Source organism: Toxotes jaculatrix, chromosome 19 (assembly GCF_017976425.1).
Source record: "Toxotes jaculatrix isolate fToxJac2 chromosome 19, fToxJac2.pri, whole genome shotgun sequence".
NCBI classification, from domain to species: domain Eukaryota; kingdom Metazoa; phylum Chordata; class Actinopteri; family Toxotidae; genus Toxotes; species Toxotes jaculatrix.
In genome coordinates this window covers 10670048-10687596 of record NC_054412.1, presented here as the reverse complement: position 1 = coordinate 10687596, position 17549 = coordinate 10670048, and the positions used below count along the sequence as shown (strand labels likewise).

The 17549-nt window shown below is 41.4% G+C and overlaps 2 protein-coding genes across 3 annotated transcripts; one reads left to right on the top strand and one right to left on the bottom strand.

Annotated features, from left to right (window-relative positions):
* Positions 1-349: 349 nt before the first annotated feature.
* Positions 350-3852, top strand: si:ch211-57i17.5 (usherin). Its single transcript, XM_041064821.1, has 6 exons — positions 350-530; positions 1458-1639; positions 1863-1967; positions 2381-2452; positions 2544-2717; positions 2982-3852. The coding sequence occupies exons 2-6, from the start codon at positions 1583-1585 to the stop codon at positions 3069-3071; spliced, it is 498 nt and encodes a 165-aa protein (XP_040920755.1). The 5' UTR covers positions 350-530; positions 1458-1582; the 3' UTR covers positions 3072-3852.
* Positions 3853-3984: 132 nt separating this feature from the next.
* Positions 3985-15833, bottom strand: si:ch211-57i17.1 (uncharacterized protein LOC565010 homolog). 2 transcript variants are annotated; one of them, XM_041064528.1, is made up of 10 exons: positions 15466-15833; positions 12193-12301; positions 11829-11945; positions 11159-11300; positions 10192-10319; positions 9578-9727; positions 8524-8599; positions 8240-8305; positions 7788-7815; positions 3985-7375 (listed from the first exon to the last, which is right to left on the bottom strand). In XM_041064528.1, the coding sequence occupies exons 1-9, from the start codon at positions 15771-15773 to the stop codon at positions 7805-7807; spliced, it is 1107 nt and encodes a 368-aa protein (XP_040920462.1). In that variant the 5' UTR covers positions 15774-15833; the 3' UTR covers positions 3985-7375; positions 7788-7804. The 2 variants fall into 2 exon arrangements, with proteins under 2 accessions (XP_040920462.1, XP_040920461.1); XM_041064527.1 differs by lacking the exon at positions 7788-7815.
* Between the last annotated feature and the right edge of the window lie 1716 nt (positions 15834-17549).

Genomic DNA, 17549 nt, shown 5'->3' with positions numbered 1-17549 from the left:
TAAGTAAAATGTGACACTTGATTAATTAATGCAGAAAAATCCTCTGTTCAACTGAATATGCAGCTGCCTGAAGGCTCCTGTACACTGGAGGAGCAGAGGGGTGATATGGCGTCTACCATGCCTCCTCAGGTAAACTGAAACCTGACACCTGGCTGTTGCCATAGCACTGTAGCACTGCTGCAGAAAAGCAAAGGTTGCTGGGAATTTTTTTAAGGATTAGGGGAGTACACATGCAGTTTGTCTGAGGCTCCTTTAGCTCTGATACTATGTCTCTTCCTTGTGCTTCCTAGGCAGCATTAGCCTCTGGGCATGGGAACAAGACGTGGAAATATTTTCCTCAAGTCTCGCCTCATCTGTGCAGTGCCGAAGGGAGCAAGTCAGCAAGTAAAAGTATCAGGTGTAAAATATTGATGGGGCGACAGGTGTGATCCTAAACGCCCAGCAGGGTCTTTGCCCTTCTGATCGATGTATCGCACAGCGAGGGGCTGCCAGCACCCCCGCCACAGGCTGAACCACGGACCTCAGCACTGGTGAGTCTCTGGGTGGACACACTTCTTTCTCTCTGCAGTTATTTGTTTCTATGATTCCTTCCACGTTTTTCTCTTTCTGTAAGTCTATAACAAGAAAGTCAAAACCTACAACAGCTTGGATACAAATAGGTTTGTACTGCAGAGCCTTTCCTGGAACATGCTGGAAAGGAGCATGAAATAGCAGAATGGTTATACTCACTGGCTGACACATCAATAAATAAACTGTATAAACTACCAATACATATTCAAAGTCTTGACATACTGAAGACTACAGAAGTCTGTAGAAATATAAATGGATAAAAGTGGCTGATTAAGGAGTGTGGTGCTATCTGCAGGCCAGAAACTAGGCCATGCAAACCAGTAAGTCTCCAGTTACACTGTTATCTCCTCCACAGTACATGTGTGATCGTCTTTCTTTCTCACAGCATCGACTTGTGATGTATTTCTATCAAATGGAACCCTTACAGAAGTCTAGGCAAACAGGAAAAGATGGTTTCAACAGAAAAAACATCCTCGTTTACCTGCTGATTTAGACGAGCAAGTCAAAATTTAATTTTAAAGTTGACCTACTGGTCAGTGAGGTCGCCTCTCATCCATGTGCATCTGGCTAAACATGTAAAACTATCAGAAAGGAGTGGATTAATAATTGTTTAATATTTGGTTTGCTAATAAATTATTTGACAAATTATTATTTGCCTTGAAAAGGATATGTTTTACATATATTATCTGATAAAAATTTTTAGGTAATGATAATTTTTCTGAATATATGATAATAAAATCCCCCCAAAAATGATGCTCTTGGCATTTTTCTGTAACATAAAAAACACGTCTTAATAAGTGAATTATTTTAAGGAGGACTGTTTGCTGGATGTCTGAAATTTAACAATTACTATCAAACTTACAAACTGGTTGTGTGCTTCCCTACAGATTCACAGAGCCTCACTCCTCCTGGAGGAGGAGGAGGAGGAGGTGGAGGAGGAGGGGGCAGTGAGAGGGCAGAGGGAGGTCAGGGAGACAAGCCTGTCATCCAGGAGCTGTGGTTCATCGTAGTGATGGCAGGCATCTCCCTGCTGCTGCTGGCTGTTGTATTGGGTGTCATACTTCACAAGGTGAGAGACATTACTCAGTGTATATGTTGAGGGTGACAGCCAGGAAAGGTCCAGCTGTCATCCCAACATCACGGGTGAATGAGAAAAGAGAGAGTAAGAATGGAGAGCCCAGGAACATTTGGTTAAATCTGTTTATACTGCGCTGTACTGAATGTGTGAGTGACCCACTTCTTATAAAGAAACCCCAGATAGATTCTCTTTTCCTCCCCTCATCCTGCTCTAGGCCCTGAACAAACCCCCCTTCACCCGAGAGAGACCCCCGCTGGTGGCACTGCCCATGCAGAAGAGGAGCCCCATGGCTGTTTACCCACCCTCCAACTCTGTTTTGGTGAGAGGGCAATTTACCCCGGTTCTTTATTTACTAATCAGACTTGATTAGGGACCATCTTTTTCACTTGTTTTTATTTTGTATTGTGGGATAATTTAAATGAACTATATTGGCTATTGTAACTATGGATTTATATTTGTTCCTCATTCCTGAGATCGCAACAGCAAACTGTGAACACAGAAAAAGACTGTTTGCAGCACAAATATTAGATTTTGCAGAAAAATTATCATCACACAAAGAAATAAGTGCAAGAAAATCTGAGGCAGGAATATATCTCCATATATAACAAGAGGGAAACTGAATTTACTTATACAGTGTAATGTTTGTATACATTTCCCCCTCTTGGTAAAGTCTCACCCTCTCTCTCTCTCTCTCTCTCTCTCTCTCTCTCTCTCTCTCTCTCTCTCTCTCAGTTTGACACTGTGCCTGACACAACAGGCTTCTCCAACTCCGTAACACTCAAGGGCTTCAGCATGAAGATAGAGGTAAAACTCTATAAAAAAAAAAAAAAACATAAACAAAAGCTTTGCTGTACATGCACTTAATATGTTTAGTCTTTTTTTTTTGTCTTACCAGGATGTGCTGGAAGCTAAATGCGAGCCCGCTAATGAGGTCCCTCCTCAACGTGAGCTCGAGATCCTCAGTGTGAACTCTCTGAGACGCAGCGTCAGCCAGGTCATGGACGGAAAGTCCCTGACAGGAGACGATGAAACGTGGGACCCAAACATTTCAGGCCATGACAGTGGGATGGTGAGAGACCTGAAAAAAATATGCTGCACCTGTTCAAACTACAGCCACTTGAAAAACTGTTACCTGGCTACAGCATTTTCTAATCTCACATCTTTGCACTAATATATCAGCACATGGGTGGAAAAATTAGAGACTTTAAAACACCTGGACATTTAAACGGGCGTGGAAATACCTATGAAACAAAAACAAACATTTTAAAGTGACTACAAGTTATATTGAGTCCTTTATCCTCTGTTTAACGAACTCTGTTCTTCTCCCTTTTAGTTCATGGACGATGAGGAATTCGTGGACACCATCAAAGGTTTCAGCACCGTGAGAAAGGAGCACACCATGTTCACTGACACCAACCTGTGACCCGAGGATGACCTTTGAACCTGACAGGACACCGGCCGCACACTCGCATTAAACCCACCTTGTTTTGTTGTGTCCGACTCTGACCAGTTAAACGTGTCACTGAAGCTGGTTAGGAGTTGTCAAGAGGTAAACGACAGCTGAGGCGACGTTTCTTCTCTCCTGCAATGAAAAATGAATGAATGGGAACCCGACATGATTCATGACCTGACTGTTGGAATAACTGTGGCAACTGTGGCATAATGTGGCAACTACGAGAAGAAAGAAGCGTAAAATGTCACGGAGCTGATATTTAAACACGACCAGACAAAAACTGAGTGGAAAGAGAAAGCACCTGCTTGTGTCGAGAACTCTTTAAGGAAATATACAGAACAGAGAATTTTGTAAGATGCATACTGTGTAATTTTTTTTTTTTTTAAATTTACATTCAAGTTCATTTGAATTCATCTTTTGTGATTATTTTCTCATCTGTGGGGGCTTTTTGATAATGGAACAGCAAAATCTGTTGTGAACTTGCACTGACTGGTGGATCCAAGGAAACTTGAATCAGTCTTGTGGATGCAGCTTGCAAGTGCCATTTAGTTATCAAGTAGTTAATGAGAAGTCAATACTCACTTGACATTTGTCCAGAAGCTGAGCAGTAATGTCAACAAACTACGATGAGCAAATGAAGTCTGGTTAGATGGTGGCATCAAACACGAAGGAGGAAGATGTTTGGTTAACAGGGAGCAACTCTTAAACAAAAGCCTGATTGATTTTAAAAATTGGTACTTGATTGATTGATAGTTCTATTGGATAGATGCATGATGGTTCTAATAAAGTTGTGATAAAAATACTGTTTTTCACAGTTTGCACAAACACACACACCAGCACACAAACATACCCTACAAAGAGCCCAAACCATATTAAAGTCCTCACATATCAATTTATTTGAAATGAGTTGCAATGCAATGTGGGCACAAACACTTGTACCATCACAGTCAATAATATGGTTACAAAATGAACATTTACATAATAAATTAATATACTGCAGTACCACATGAGACAGTAAACATAAAACCCCAAAACTGGGGAATTATATTGCATTAAAAACACAAAGGAATCAGTTTAATGTACAAAAAAAATTCAGGCATTTACAAAAGCAGCCTCTTTTTTTTTGTTGCTTGTTTTGTTGTACATATATAAATATAAATCTCTAAATTGTAGTTACACTGATATGTCTGCTAAGAAGAGACCAGGTGAGGGGCTCTGGCCTGAGACAAGATCCGTCAGTGACCTCCGTGCTGCCTGCCACTTCATTATAAAAACAAAGGATAAATTCACACAGTTGGTGTCGCGAGAGTTTTCACTTAAGCTTTTGATTTACCAGGTTATGATCAGCTGAGGGGCGTTTTCTTAAAATGGCATTTTATTTGCCCTACTTCATATCTTTGTACCAGTGAAGAATAAATGCTTATTTAAAGATTTTCTGCATTTCATTTCAGCATGCACTTGTCCCTTTAGTGTGATATTAATATTGTCTGTAAACAAGATAAAATTATTCATAATTAGAAATGTGTTTGCGGCAGTAAAGTGCATGCAGCACATGCTAGGTTGTTAACGTTTTCAAAGCTGGCAACAGTACATCAAATAGTTAAATACAGCACTACGAGCTATTGTTATCCTTTACAAAAGTATAAATGGACCCCTCGTATTTAAGTAACCCTTTGTGCAATCTTCCCCAACATCCACAATCTTTATCATAACCCTTTTTCTTCCTCTTGCGCCCTTTTCCTCTGGCTACGGGCATGAAAGCTATGCTTCACATTTTTTTAAACCAGTAAAAGTAAATTCCTTTTTCAGGAGTCTTACCTTCTCTTACAAATCAAACCTATCAATATTCTAGAAAACTGAAGTTTGCTGCTGGATGTTGCAACTGCATCTACGTTATTGTCACTAGACTGCTACACCGAGCGGATGCTACTGACAGGCCTTCGCATGTACCGTTACACTGCTAGCTACACCTACTAGTTTTACTACTAAGCAGAATCCAGGACTTTTACGACTGTTTCAAAAAAAAAAAAAAATCACGACGTATTCAACATCTGTAATGCTACCCTGATTTAGTCAAGAGGCTACCATGATTAAGTACCTCCTTCTGCTCGTCCAGGTGTTTAGAGTGAGATTTAGAGCGTGAAAAGATTCTTTTAAAAAAGTGCTGCAAGTTGAAGTCTGGCTGTTAAAATGCTGTGAGGAACAATGAGCGACTCAGGAATGTCAGTACCTTTCAGAACAAGATTTTAAACCTCTAACACTGATGATTGTACCTGAGAGCTAGACCAGACCTGATCTGACAGTGTGTGGTGCACCTGTAGTAGCTGGTGATCTGAACGTTAGTGTACCAACTTGGTGAACAGCAGTGCTAGGTTGGCGTTGCGTCGTTTTAAAGGGGTGCTCCAGTGATTTGATATAAATAAAAAGCAGGGAGCTGCGAAAAACACGCATTTAAAAACAAAAAACAAAGAAGAGGCTGCGATATTCTGACTTTTAGCCCCTAGTATGGATCCTACAGTTCCCACAGTGCAACTTGATGCCCTCTTTTTGTTAGATCCCTCCCTGTTTGGTAAACACTGTCATCTTTCAAACCCCATGCCCTGAGTTTTTAACACAGACTTCCTGCTAATGAATTTTTTAGTCTCGAGCCCAACCCACGATAACCCTGATGACATCACTATGACATTGTCAGGGTTATTTTCTCAACAAAGCTCCTCCAAAGCCACAGAAGACGTCATACAACTGTTTCTACAGCCCGAGCAGTGCTCATTATGATATGTAAAATCAGTGGAGCGCCCCTTTAAGGCTGTTTAAATTCTCATGCTCATGCTGACAGATACGGTGAATCGGTGGAACAGGACGCACGGCAACAAATGTCATGGGTGTTTTCTGCACCGCTAGCTTGAGCATCTAAGCTTCATCTAACACTAATCTAGTGAGACATACTCTAAAGTACATCCATCACATATTCCACTACTACATGACCAGATCACTGACAGACTGAAGTGCTACCACAGAATCCCTAAAGTTTACATTTAACAGTTAAAGGGTTAACAGACATGAGAAAACCCACAACTTATAGCAGAAGCTTAACTACACAATTATTAAATCTGACATAATCTTAACTACACTATTTATCTAATGATACAACAAGATAGGCCATTTTCTAATAATGCAAAAGTGTAATACATGAGGTATCTGCAGACTAACGTGATGACGATTCGATGGGGGTCACTATTTGAGGGCTCAGAGGTCAATGGACAGCATTTACAAAATGATGTTGCAATGTGGTCATAAAAGTGGCTACTGACAAGGCCCTAATCTCACACACAAAAAAGAGAGACTCCTTATCCAAAAATATGCTTTACATGTTTGTTCATCCAGCTATTACTTTCTTGAGTCGTTTCACCCTTCCCCTCCCCTTTTTTAAAAAGTGAAAAGTTCCCAAAACTGTGCAATTTCACTTAATTGTATACAAAATATTTAATTTTCAACATTCAACTAACAGCTAATATTGAGCGTAAACCCAAAGCCAACATGCAAAGACAGGTGGGCATACAATTTGGGATTTTTTAAATTAAAGGGTTTGTTCTTTTTCAGCCTTAGCAAGCAGAGTTTTCAACCTCCAGGCATTAAACGCAATTGATCAACAAATGCCATTAAAGCGTTAAAGGTTCTATACTGGACACCATAACTCGCCTGGCACTTTAAGATCCAGAGATTCGGCCAGGATTTGTTTTCCCTGTCAAGCATGAACTACACAGATGCAAATGCATTCAGTTTACAAAACAGATTGGACTGCATTTCCCTTGCACAGGCCTGCTGATGAAGCCCACAAGATTCAAAACACAAACAACAACAACAAAAAAACCCCATGTTATTTCCCTGACCTTTTACCTTTCAAGAGCCACTGGCAAATCAGGAAGTGAGGTGCTCAGACTAATACTGATTACTGGCATCCATTGATAAGTCATCATGCAGTCAGGATATACAGGGTTGTAGGACTCAGGCAATAAAAAGTTAAAAGATTAAAGAAAATAACTATACAGACCAAGGAGTTTTAACTAGAGTTAAAATCTTAGGAACGACAACAGTGGCAGAGGAACAAAATGCCACAAGGGAAGAAAGTCTATGTCGTGAAAAAACAGGGGGGAAGGTTTGGATTTTAATCCATTGTCTGGGTTCTTCCAGATTACTAGAAACCTCTTTCGATGGTCCAGTGGAAGGTCCCGGGAACGCGAGGCTTCGCCTTTGGCTTTACGTGGGGCAAAGAACTGTGGAGACAAAAACAGGGTCAGTTAATCATCAGTGTTATTTCTGTGAGAGAGCTATAAAGCATGGAAGAGCAACTACCACAGGGAGGAATGTCAGGTGAGAAAAGAGGAAACAGTAGCTACAGATGAGAAGCAAACACGTGAACAGCTGCTACTACAAGCTCGCAGTAAAGGGGGGTTATGTGCGTGAGTGAATTAGGGTGTTTTCGAGGGGGTAGGTGTAGTGCAGCCACAAGCACTGCACAGCACGACAGGCGCTACAGCGAAGAGCAAGTGAGGGAAGGCTGCTGCTTTGAGGGCAGAAAGTGCTACTACACAGAGAGAGAGAAAGAGAAAAGGGGGCATCTGAAAAGGCTCAGAATAGAAGGCTGAAGGTGAAGAATCTGTGTTAATGTGTCAGTGCCTCACAAACCTCTGTTTCCACTGCTCTCATACCAGAGCTACCCAAAGGACAATGCAGCACAGACGGGAGACAAGGAGGGTACACGGTCAACAGTGAAGGGCGGAAAAGAAAAGCAACCCCCTCTCCCCCACCACAAAATTAATGTTTGTGTTGAGTGTTAATCGTTTTCTCTTCTCTGTCAGCTACACTGAAAACGGAGAAATTAATTTTGTACTTCCACTTTCGAGCAAAAGGGGGCAGAATGTCTGACTAGATGTCAGGTGGAACTGACACAATCAAAAGTCCCCTGGCTGTGACACATGCCTCGAAACATAAGTCACTTTTGGTACACACTCTTTGAACAAATTGCTTTCATTCCTCTCAGGCTTTTGCTGCTAGAAAAAGAAAAAAACACATCTTGCCATGACTGCAGTTACCCAGCTATTTGCTCCCTGAGGTCAAAGTATGGAAAGTATGTTTACCTTTGAGAATGTAGTCTGTTAGCAGGGCAGGAACCTTCTCACTGTCATCCCTCATGGCATGGAGGACTAACAGAGAGAGAGAGAGAGAGAGAGAGAGAGAGAGAGAGAGAGGGAGGGAGGGAGGGAGAGAGGAATAGAGCAGTGCATTACAGTTTGAAAACAAAACTTACTGCGAGGTAAACCAGAGAAAATGATGTCTCACGGCCTGAGCACAAACAAGCCAAGGAGAAAGCCACATCTAATTTTGTCGTTATGTGTGTACTTGTGTGTGTTGGTGCACTCACTCTTTGTGAGGATCTGGAGGTCGTCTACAGACGGGGAGCCTGCTTTCTTCTCATAAGGGATCACTGTGGTCAGGTACTGAGAGGAAAAGATGATGTAAAATACAACTGAACAATTACAAAAAAAAAATATTGTCCATTACTGCTTCAATTGTTTTCTAACTTAATCTTGCAACAGAAAACTCTTGTGACGTGGTTTTAAAACATGCTGTCTGTCAGTGTCATGAGGATCATGTGAACACATGGTAAGTGAGAGCAGATTTGTGTGTAACTGCAAGTAGATTTAAACCTTTCAGGGGCCTATTAGAGCAAATGTTCACTGATGCAAAGAAAAAAAAGCAGTGATTATGCAACAGCATCTTCTTGGCTTAAAACAAAAGGAACAATAAAATGATGACGCAGTAAAAGCTGCAAAATAAAAATGACAAGTGATTGAGTAATACTTTGTTGAAATCAAGTGAAAAAAATAGATGAAGAAATGACTGAAATGGAGAAAAAGAGACAAACAAATCACCCACAAAAAGAAGAGGAGTAAAGCAATGAGAGCAAATTACACCGAGCGCCAAGTGGTGGTAGCTGTAGAAAAGGAAACAAACACACTACAGTGGGAAATAAAAAAAGAAAGAAAGCAAAATAAGAACAGCACAGAGTTTGATTTGCAGTGGAGAGAAAGAGCAGGGGCACCTGTTTGTCCCCTCCTGTGTTGCCAAAAGTTTGACGGAGACCATTTTGAATGACATTGGAGAGTCCCTCCAAAGTGAGGAGCTACAAGGAGCGAGAGGAAGGAGGGAAAAAAAGACAGAGTGAAGAGAGATAAGGCTTCTACAGAGTATATTAGGGGAGAGAAGGAAAAGGCTCGGCAAAGACCCCTAAAGCTAGAATAAAAGCAGCCTTAAACTGTCAGGTCATGCATCATGTGTATCTATTTATACTCTGAACAAGTGCATGGCTGCGTATACATGTGTCTGTTTCTCTAGTCATCATTGTCACCATGCATAAAGGGCATATGTGTTTGTCTTTGTTTATGCCTCCCACACTGTGCCATCACATGACTCACTGTGCCTGGTATGTGCGTGCTGGCTGTTCTCTGGCCGTTGGGTCCGGTCGTAGTCGTGCTTCTGATTTTCTTCTTCTTGCGCAGCAGCTCGCGGTGCTCCTTCTGTCTGTTCTGTACGTCGATCAGCAGCGAGATGAAGCTGTTCTTCACCTGTTTTTACACAGAACTCCCTTGTACTTGTGTTGGTTTTTAAGATCATACTACAATTCACTTTTTTTTGCACTACTTTAGTCATACGTGTACTGCTAAATCTATGACACACCTACAACACTGAAGCAAATAACATTGCAAAAATGAAGCAGCCAGTGATTCGCTGACCTCTTTCAGTGGCCTACAGAACCCTGTGAGCACTGCAGTCTGCTCTCACTGCACAACAGATGTTCAAATGGCCCCACTTTCAAATTTGATTCTTAACATTTAAAAGCTTCTTCACAATGAAGCATTACTCTACAGTCGTCTGACTGATTATGATTTTAAAGCCAGCTGACTGCTGTTTATAATCTGGTCATTTTCGGCCTGGTTCTCGGCTTCTCAAAAACACAACAGACGCAGATCCAGTTCACGCTTTTGCCTTAAGAAGATTAAAAAAAAAAAAGAAGAAGAAATCAAAGTACCTCCTTTTCATAGTCCAGTTCGTCTCGCAGGGCCAGAGCCTGGATCAGCTCTTCACTGTAGCGGCGAATGGCCGTTTCCACTTCTTCCAGAGTCTCAGTAAGTTCAGACACAGACATCTGACGCAGGCCTGGGGATGGTTAACAGATATATTACATGTGATGTGTAGTATATGTATGCATTTCTTGAGTGCGTGGGTAACATAGAAGTGTTAATGTGAATTCAAAATGACAAGTACTTTGACCGCTCATAAAGTTATACTTTGACTATATTATAATTTTTTTGTTAATGATTAAATTAATATTGCTGCTCCCAATACAAGCATTAGTTAAGTGTCACACAAAAATCTTTGTAAAAACTGAGATACAGACACTTTATGTAAAAGGTAAACACCTCTTCTTAAAAAGAAAAATGTGTTATCCATTCAAGGTTAAATGTAAATTCAATGTTAAATGTAAATCTTTTAAATATAGCTATAAAATGCAAAGCACATGATATTACACCCGTTCAGGTGATGTGATGTGGATTAAAGGGAAAACATGTTAACACTTTACATGTCTTGTAGCAACATCCAGTGTGTCTGTGTATTTTTATCTGTCCGACTGAGAGTAAATGGCTTAGAATAAATATTATGCATAGACTGTGACACTCATTAGGAGCGGTCTAATATGTAAAACACACTGCATAATGTAAACTGTGTTCAAGCCAAATATATGCTGTAGATTATATAACACATAGCTGTCTGTTTGTATTTGTGAGACATTACATAAGAATGGTATCTTCACGTACTGAACTGTGTGACCTATCACACTTCATTAAGTGATTTAGATAGCTGTCAAATGGCAGCGGAGTGTGAAGAGGCGCAGAAGCACATTGGTGCTCACAACAGGGTGAGCACAATAACTTTAGAAGTTTTGTGTTTATCATTCCCTCCACTGTAAATGCAAACGACTCAGGGGTGGTACTCACGGTCCTCGTAGCTGGTGTTGGAGCCGGAGCGTTTCAGAGCGTGGAGGTCCTGAGAGAGCATGGACAGGTCGGACTGGGAGGGACTCTCATCGTCCTCTGGATCTGGAGACTCCTGCATCATCTCTTCTATCTCCTCTATCACCTAGACAACACCACAGAAAAGAGACACGTAGAAAACATGTTCAGGTACCGGTTAACCAGCCGGGGGTTTCATGTTTCATGTCTGTTGTTTTGTTTTAACACAGCAGTATGTAATTACTCCAGTAGCCTTTCTGAATATAACCTTAAATAAGAATCCTACTGTGATGTTTTGTCAGATTCTTTGACAGAAATTTTACATTTCTGTTTTAAAGTTGCACACACTCTTCAGCACAGAAACACAGAGGCTCAAATAAAAACACAGAATTTGTAGTTCTTCATTTTTAAGCTCAACAAGACACAAGGCTGATGGTTTTGAATCTGAAAAACCAGGAGAACCCCTGATGTATGCATTTCAATATTAACAACTGTAACTGTATCTGAAGGTGGTTGGTGTATTATGACCAATGATGTATTTATTTATTTAAATTAAAAGCTATCTGATTTATAAATAATCCTGTGTATAACTATGTGAATATAAAATATACAAAACACTGTTGACTTTGTGCATATGTCAGTGTGAATGAATCACCTGTTCAGCTGTGAAGAGGGGCTCGTCATTGATGCACGAGACGATGATCGAGTGCATATCCATCTGCTCCCTCAGCTCCTCGTCGTCCGACAGATCCAAGGACTGGTTATCAAACTTCTGTTCATCGGGGAAGGAGGGCAGGAGGAGATTGAGACACAGAGGGAGAGAGAGAGAGAGAGAACTTGGATGAGACAACAAACAGGTGGTTAAGCAGATTGAAGGGAGAAGCACAAACTGCTTACAGTTTGTGTAGTGGTTTTTCTTCAGGAGGAGGTTAAGATTTCAAAAAAGCGTGCAGATTTATGGAAGAGTAGCCTGAGTCTACATCTCAGACAGTGTGTGTGTGTGTGTCTCTCTGAGGTACCTCATGATCTGTGAGGTTGAGGGTGGGCAGGTGTAGGGAGCGAGTGTACGATGTCTTCCAGTCCACAGGCATCACGTTGCCATAGTTATCTGTCAGAGTGTTCCACACTCTGGAAGAAAGTAAGAAGGATTTATGATTTAATAAGGATTGGAGAATTATATACAGTCATAGGGGACAAAATAAAGTTTGGAGAAGAGAGGGTGAAGGGTTTTCAGTGCACAGTAAATAAGACAAGCCTTGTTTCCTTCTCTTTTTACTGTGACGCAGCATTACTTGGCAGCGCTGTGGCCTCTTCTCTGACCACCCCCTCACCACTTCACTATGTTCATGCTGCTGTATCTCCCAGCAGTCGCCTGGATCCACTGACGAATGCAACAACTCCCTAATCGCTCCCTTCCCCGGTGAGACACATTGACGCATGCACGGCATGTTGACCTTACAACAAAGGTCTTTTTTTTGGCAGTCCATCTGGAATTCATTTCTGTAAACTCACATTTGAAGAACTGTCCTTTCACATCACTGAAGCCTTATTTAAATTTGCCAGCAAGACTGGCTAATTCAGAAACCATGTATACATTATACCAACAGACTGTTGAATGTTTACAATGCTGTGCAACGTGCAAGCTGGTAGAGCACATATTGCAGTTGCACAGATGATGGAGTGGAGACTGTTAATCATAATAAGTTTATTTTTCAACTGTGAAATAAGCAACCACCATCGTCTTTTAGAAAACATATTGAAGGACCTTGTACATAATTGCACACATTTTACATATAGTCAAAAATAAATTTATTTTAAAAAATGAATGAATAGTCAACAGTCAGTATGAGCTCCAAACATGCAGTGCTTGTCAAACCCTACACTCAGTACGCATTAGACTCTCAAGTGGGCAGTAGCTGGCTGCGGCTCATGCTTCCAGGAAATAAAAGTCTCATTAATTTAATTTTATTCTGAAAGAGTTGGAGACGTCATTGAAGGGTAAGCACAATTTTATAAAATGTTAAACTGGTAGAACTGGTAGAAAAAAAAAACTAACTACTGCAGACATTGTGGATGTTTTTCAAACACCCTGACAGATTATGAAGTCGGTGCAGGATGTAAAATTCATATGCACATGCAAGTCACTGTGATTTTATTCATGGCCCTAACTGCTGCGAGCAGAGCGAGGATGGATGCTGTGAACCCATGTGTCAGAGTGGCTCTGCATCGTCATACCCTCTCTCACTCACTCACTCACTCGCGCGCGCGCGCACACACACACACACACACACACACACACACACACACACACACACACACACACACACACACACACAGACAAATGTTTACGTAACTTGCATGTTTCTCCCTGAAGTGCTCACGCACAGCTTGGTGAGTGGGGGGCTGTTGGGTTGCTCTAAATAGGGCAAAGGCTGGCAGGAAATATCTTTTGTGCCGCAAGCGATGACACTGTCTCAGGCACGTGAGTGGATGCCAAAAAGCACCATTAGCTTCGGTTTCTCTGAAAGCATTTGCGTTTAAAAACAAGCTTAGTCCCGATTTCAAAGAGCCAATTCACATGTTTCTGCTTCAACTCTGTGCCAATTTACTTGCTCGAATTCATTTCTGCAGATGTTTTTGTACACATGGGCAAACACATAATTCACATGCACGACTTGGCTTTAACACAAACACATTTTGCTTTCTCTGTACACACTAACCGAAACACATTTCCCCCTTGTCATCCCTGTTGTTCGTCTCTTCCATGGTCTTACTGGAGAACTTGTTAAGCGCCTAGGCACGTCCTGCAAAAGCGCAGCCATCCAGAAAAGACTCTCACTGAGTCTGGCACTGCTCTTTGGGCTTCACCAGGCTGCTGTCCAATTATTCCATTCCCTCCTTCCTTTCTTTCTTTACCTATAACAGCCATAGAAGTCCCCCCCCCCCCCCGCCCCCATCTGACAAGCCCTCCTAAATTTCCCCAGACATTCAGAGCACAATAAACTGTGCATAACTGTCACTACAAGCTTTTGTTTGTTTCTAAGTATGAGATAAAATCTGAGTTACATTAGAAAATCCAAGTAAAAACTCAGCATCCAAGCTACCAAGGTCTGCTGCTGAACTTCTATTTATCTAATACTAGCTTCAATGTTAATTACCCAGCATAATATTAACACACTACCTAGTTTATATCCTTGTAGAGCTGGAGTCATTGTTCAAGTGAAAGTACTGATCAATTTAGATAATGAATGAAACAATTTTCTATCGACAGACTTTCAATCAACTGACCAAGTCTTAGCTCTTATACGCTAATAGGGAAGTGATCATTTCAGCTCTAAACCATTGTTTTTCACAGTGCATCTTAAACGGGGAGCTTGCATACGTTATGTGACCAGATCAAACAGTGTCACAATGTTTTAGTGTTAACGCAGAAAGCAGAACGCAAGAGGAGGCTGATTCATGCAGCTCTGAAGTTACAGCGATGTCTGTGATGAGTGTGGAGTTAATGGGACAAGTTGATGTGAAGTAATGGCATGCTGTCCTGTGGATATGTAGTTGTGACATTTGTGTGTCTATGACAGACAACAAACTGCTGGGGACCTCCAGCAGAGATAACAAGGGCTGTAAAGGTGGCATGTAGAGATGCTGACAGTGAGATCTTTAAGAGAGCAAAGATTATATGTATGAAACATGACATGCTGTGTCTGTTAGCAGTGAGAGGGAACAACAGGGCTCCTAAAATTCAAGACAATGTCACAATTGTTGGGTTTCACATATTCAACATAAGCACGGGTCAACAGACAGTCACTGACTCTCAATATACACTTCACGGATCACTGGTTTAATAGCGAACATCAACCAATCTAGCATGAAATCAGAGTACTGGTAACGTGGCATGCCCCCTCCCCTCCCAAAAAAAACACACACACAGATGAGCACAACCAGCATCACAAACGCATAAAAATGTAGACTAAGGGACCAGACAGTCAAATTATGTTAATAAACTGTATTTTGTCATTTTCAACTTTTTACCGCTTTTCCATTTTTAAAACTAAAGTAAGTAAACCCAAATTTAGGAGTCTGAGGCAGCCAAATGAGTGTATTCTAGTTCAGCAAACACACACTAGCTGGGTAAAGTTTGCTCGACACTGATTAAAGCTAAGCTAAGATTCCCTCACCGGGCAACACCAACGTTAGGCTAGCCTCGGCGAGGCTAAAGCAGGTTAGCTAGCTAAGAGATTAAAAGTTAGCGTAAATTTAAAAAAACAGACCCGCACAAAAACCACACTCACTCGTCGTTTTTCAAGTAACTCTCCTCCGAGATGGGTTTAATGGGGGCTATGTTTTCCGTCGTGGTGTTGTAGTTTCGGAAACACACTGTCAGCTTCTCGTCGAAGTCGTGGACGAGGTCCTCCATCGATTTGAAGCTGCAGATCTCCCCCGAGAAACTGTTGTCCAGGTCTGAGAAATCGTCTAGGCCCGACGACGAGTCGACCACATTCGAGTTCAGCTGATCCAGCTGGTCGGCCGACTCCGAGGACGGCTTGAATTCGTTAAAGTCCTGCCAGTCCTCGTCGAAGTGGGCTAACGGCGCCGCCATGACTGCCGTGGGAAGCTAGGTTGACAGCCAGCTAGACCCCTCGATGGTGCTCTGTTTTCGGCTTCGAGACACTGGACTAGACGGTGAGGCAGAGAGAGAGAGGGAGAAAGAGAGGGAGGGGGCGGGCATGTGTGGCGTCAGCGTACACGCCCCTCCCCCTTCAGATGGAGCAAAACAAACCCATGTCTAATGGGCTTTATCATAGATAAGAGTGTTGTGCGGTTTGTGTTTATCACTGTTGGTCAGAAAAGGCAACACCTCTAACTTTATATTTAATCTGCCGTTTAATGAAAACATCTCTTTAATGTTGCTGGAATAAAGTTGGATCAGCTGATCACCTGCAAAGGTATGATCTGAGTAAAATGTGGATCTAAGTCTTTATCATGTGCGCCTGTGTCCAAATGTTATGTACTGCTGGTTTTACGACGCCTTTTAAAATATTTTGTTTTGTTCCAGATTTGTTGTCTGTCTTTGTTGTGTATGTGCTTTTGTTTTTTGTTTTTTTGTCCTATGCACACCTATGCATACTCATCCAAAGGAAGTGAGTTCTCTTTGGAAAACATTTTATGAGTTACAATTGATTTTCTGAATAAACATGAATAAATTCCACAAGGGTGGATGTTATCCTGATGGATGCAGAGATGACAGCTACATCATAATGTTAGAAGATAACTAGACATCGAAAGATACCACCAGGTGGCGCAGTGAAACTGATGTTGCAGGTTTATGGAGGCCCAAAGTGTTCGATATTACATATTCTTAAATAATCATGTGAACATGTATATAACAGACATTATATATGGAACCGTGAAATACTCCAATAGATTTTGAAACATGTCACACTATGATTAAATTGTATTTCGTCCTGCTTCTTTTTCAAATAATATAAATTGTTGAAGGTTGTTTTTATTTAATTCATGTCCTTTCATGACTTATTTATATTTTTAACACCAAACCAAAAAAGATATTCTCACATTTTACCAGCACCCATGCATTGTGCACCTACTTCCTAAAGTAAAAGGCAGGTTTTCTGTAGAAATGTAAGGCCAACAACAAAGCTTACTCAAAATAATGTCACTTTATTGGCAATTGTTCTTATTATTCCTAATTTTGGCATTGAAGTCTGCCTCTTACCAGATGGTCTGGCCCCAGACATTGCTTTCAAGACATTTAGAAATCAGGACTGAATACAAAGAAGAATTTTGACAGAAATTCAACCCAGTGTTTTCCACCAGAGACCCCATGACACATGCTTTGCCAAAAACAGCGATACAGGGCCAACCTGGATGTGCACGCCTATCATTGGGGGGGGGGTTACGTTTTCTTGGCATCTGATGGGTGGCCTTCACAATCTCATGCCCCATCAAATTTCCATGGGCCATTTTTTTTTTCAAAACCCTGAATGCTTTATTGAAAATATGCATACATAACACTTTTCCTACACAACAATACAAAACAGTACAATCACTTTTGTAAATAACACACTGAACGCAAAACCCACACATCATCCCTTCCCGCCCTTGCCCAAGGAACTTAGAGATGCTACAGTAAGCCCTTAGTATTCCCCACCCAGCCCCCCTACCCACAACCACCACCTTCACCTCTGAGAGAGAAATAAGACATAGTTAAATCAGAAACAACTCCCTTGGTAAACTCAGACAAAAGAACAGAGTAGACACCAGGTTGCATACAGACATAGCATTTGCCACCAGCAGGTGAATAATGGGCTTCACTGAACCTCTGGTTTGGGTTCTAAAGAGTGTAAGATCAAGCCTT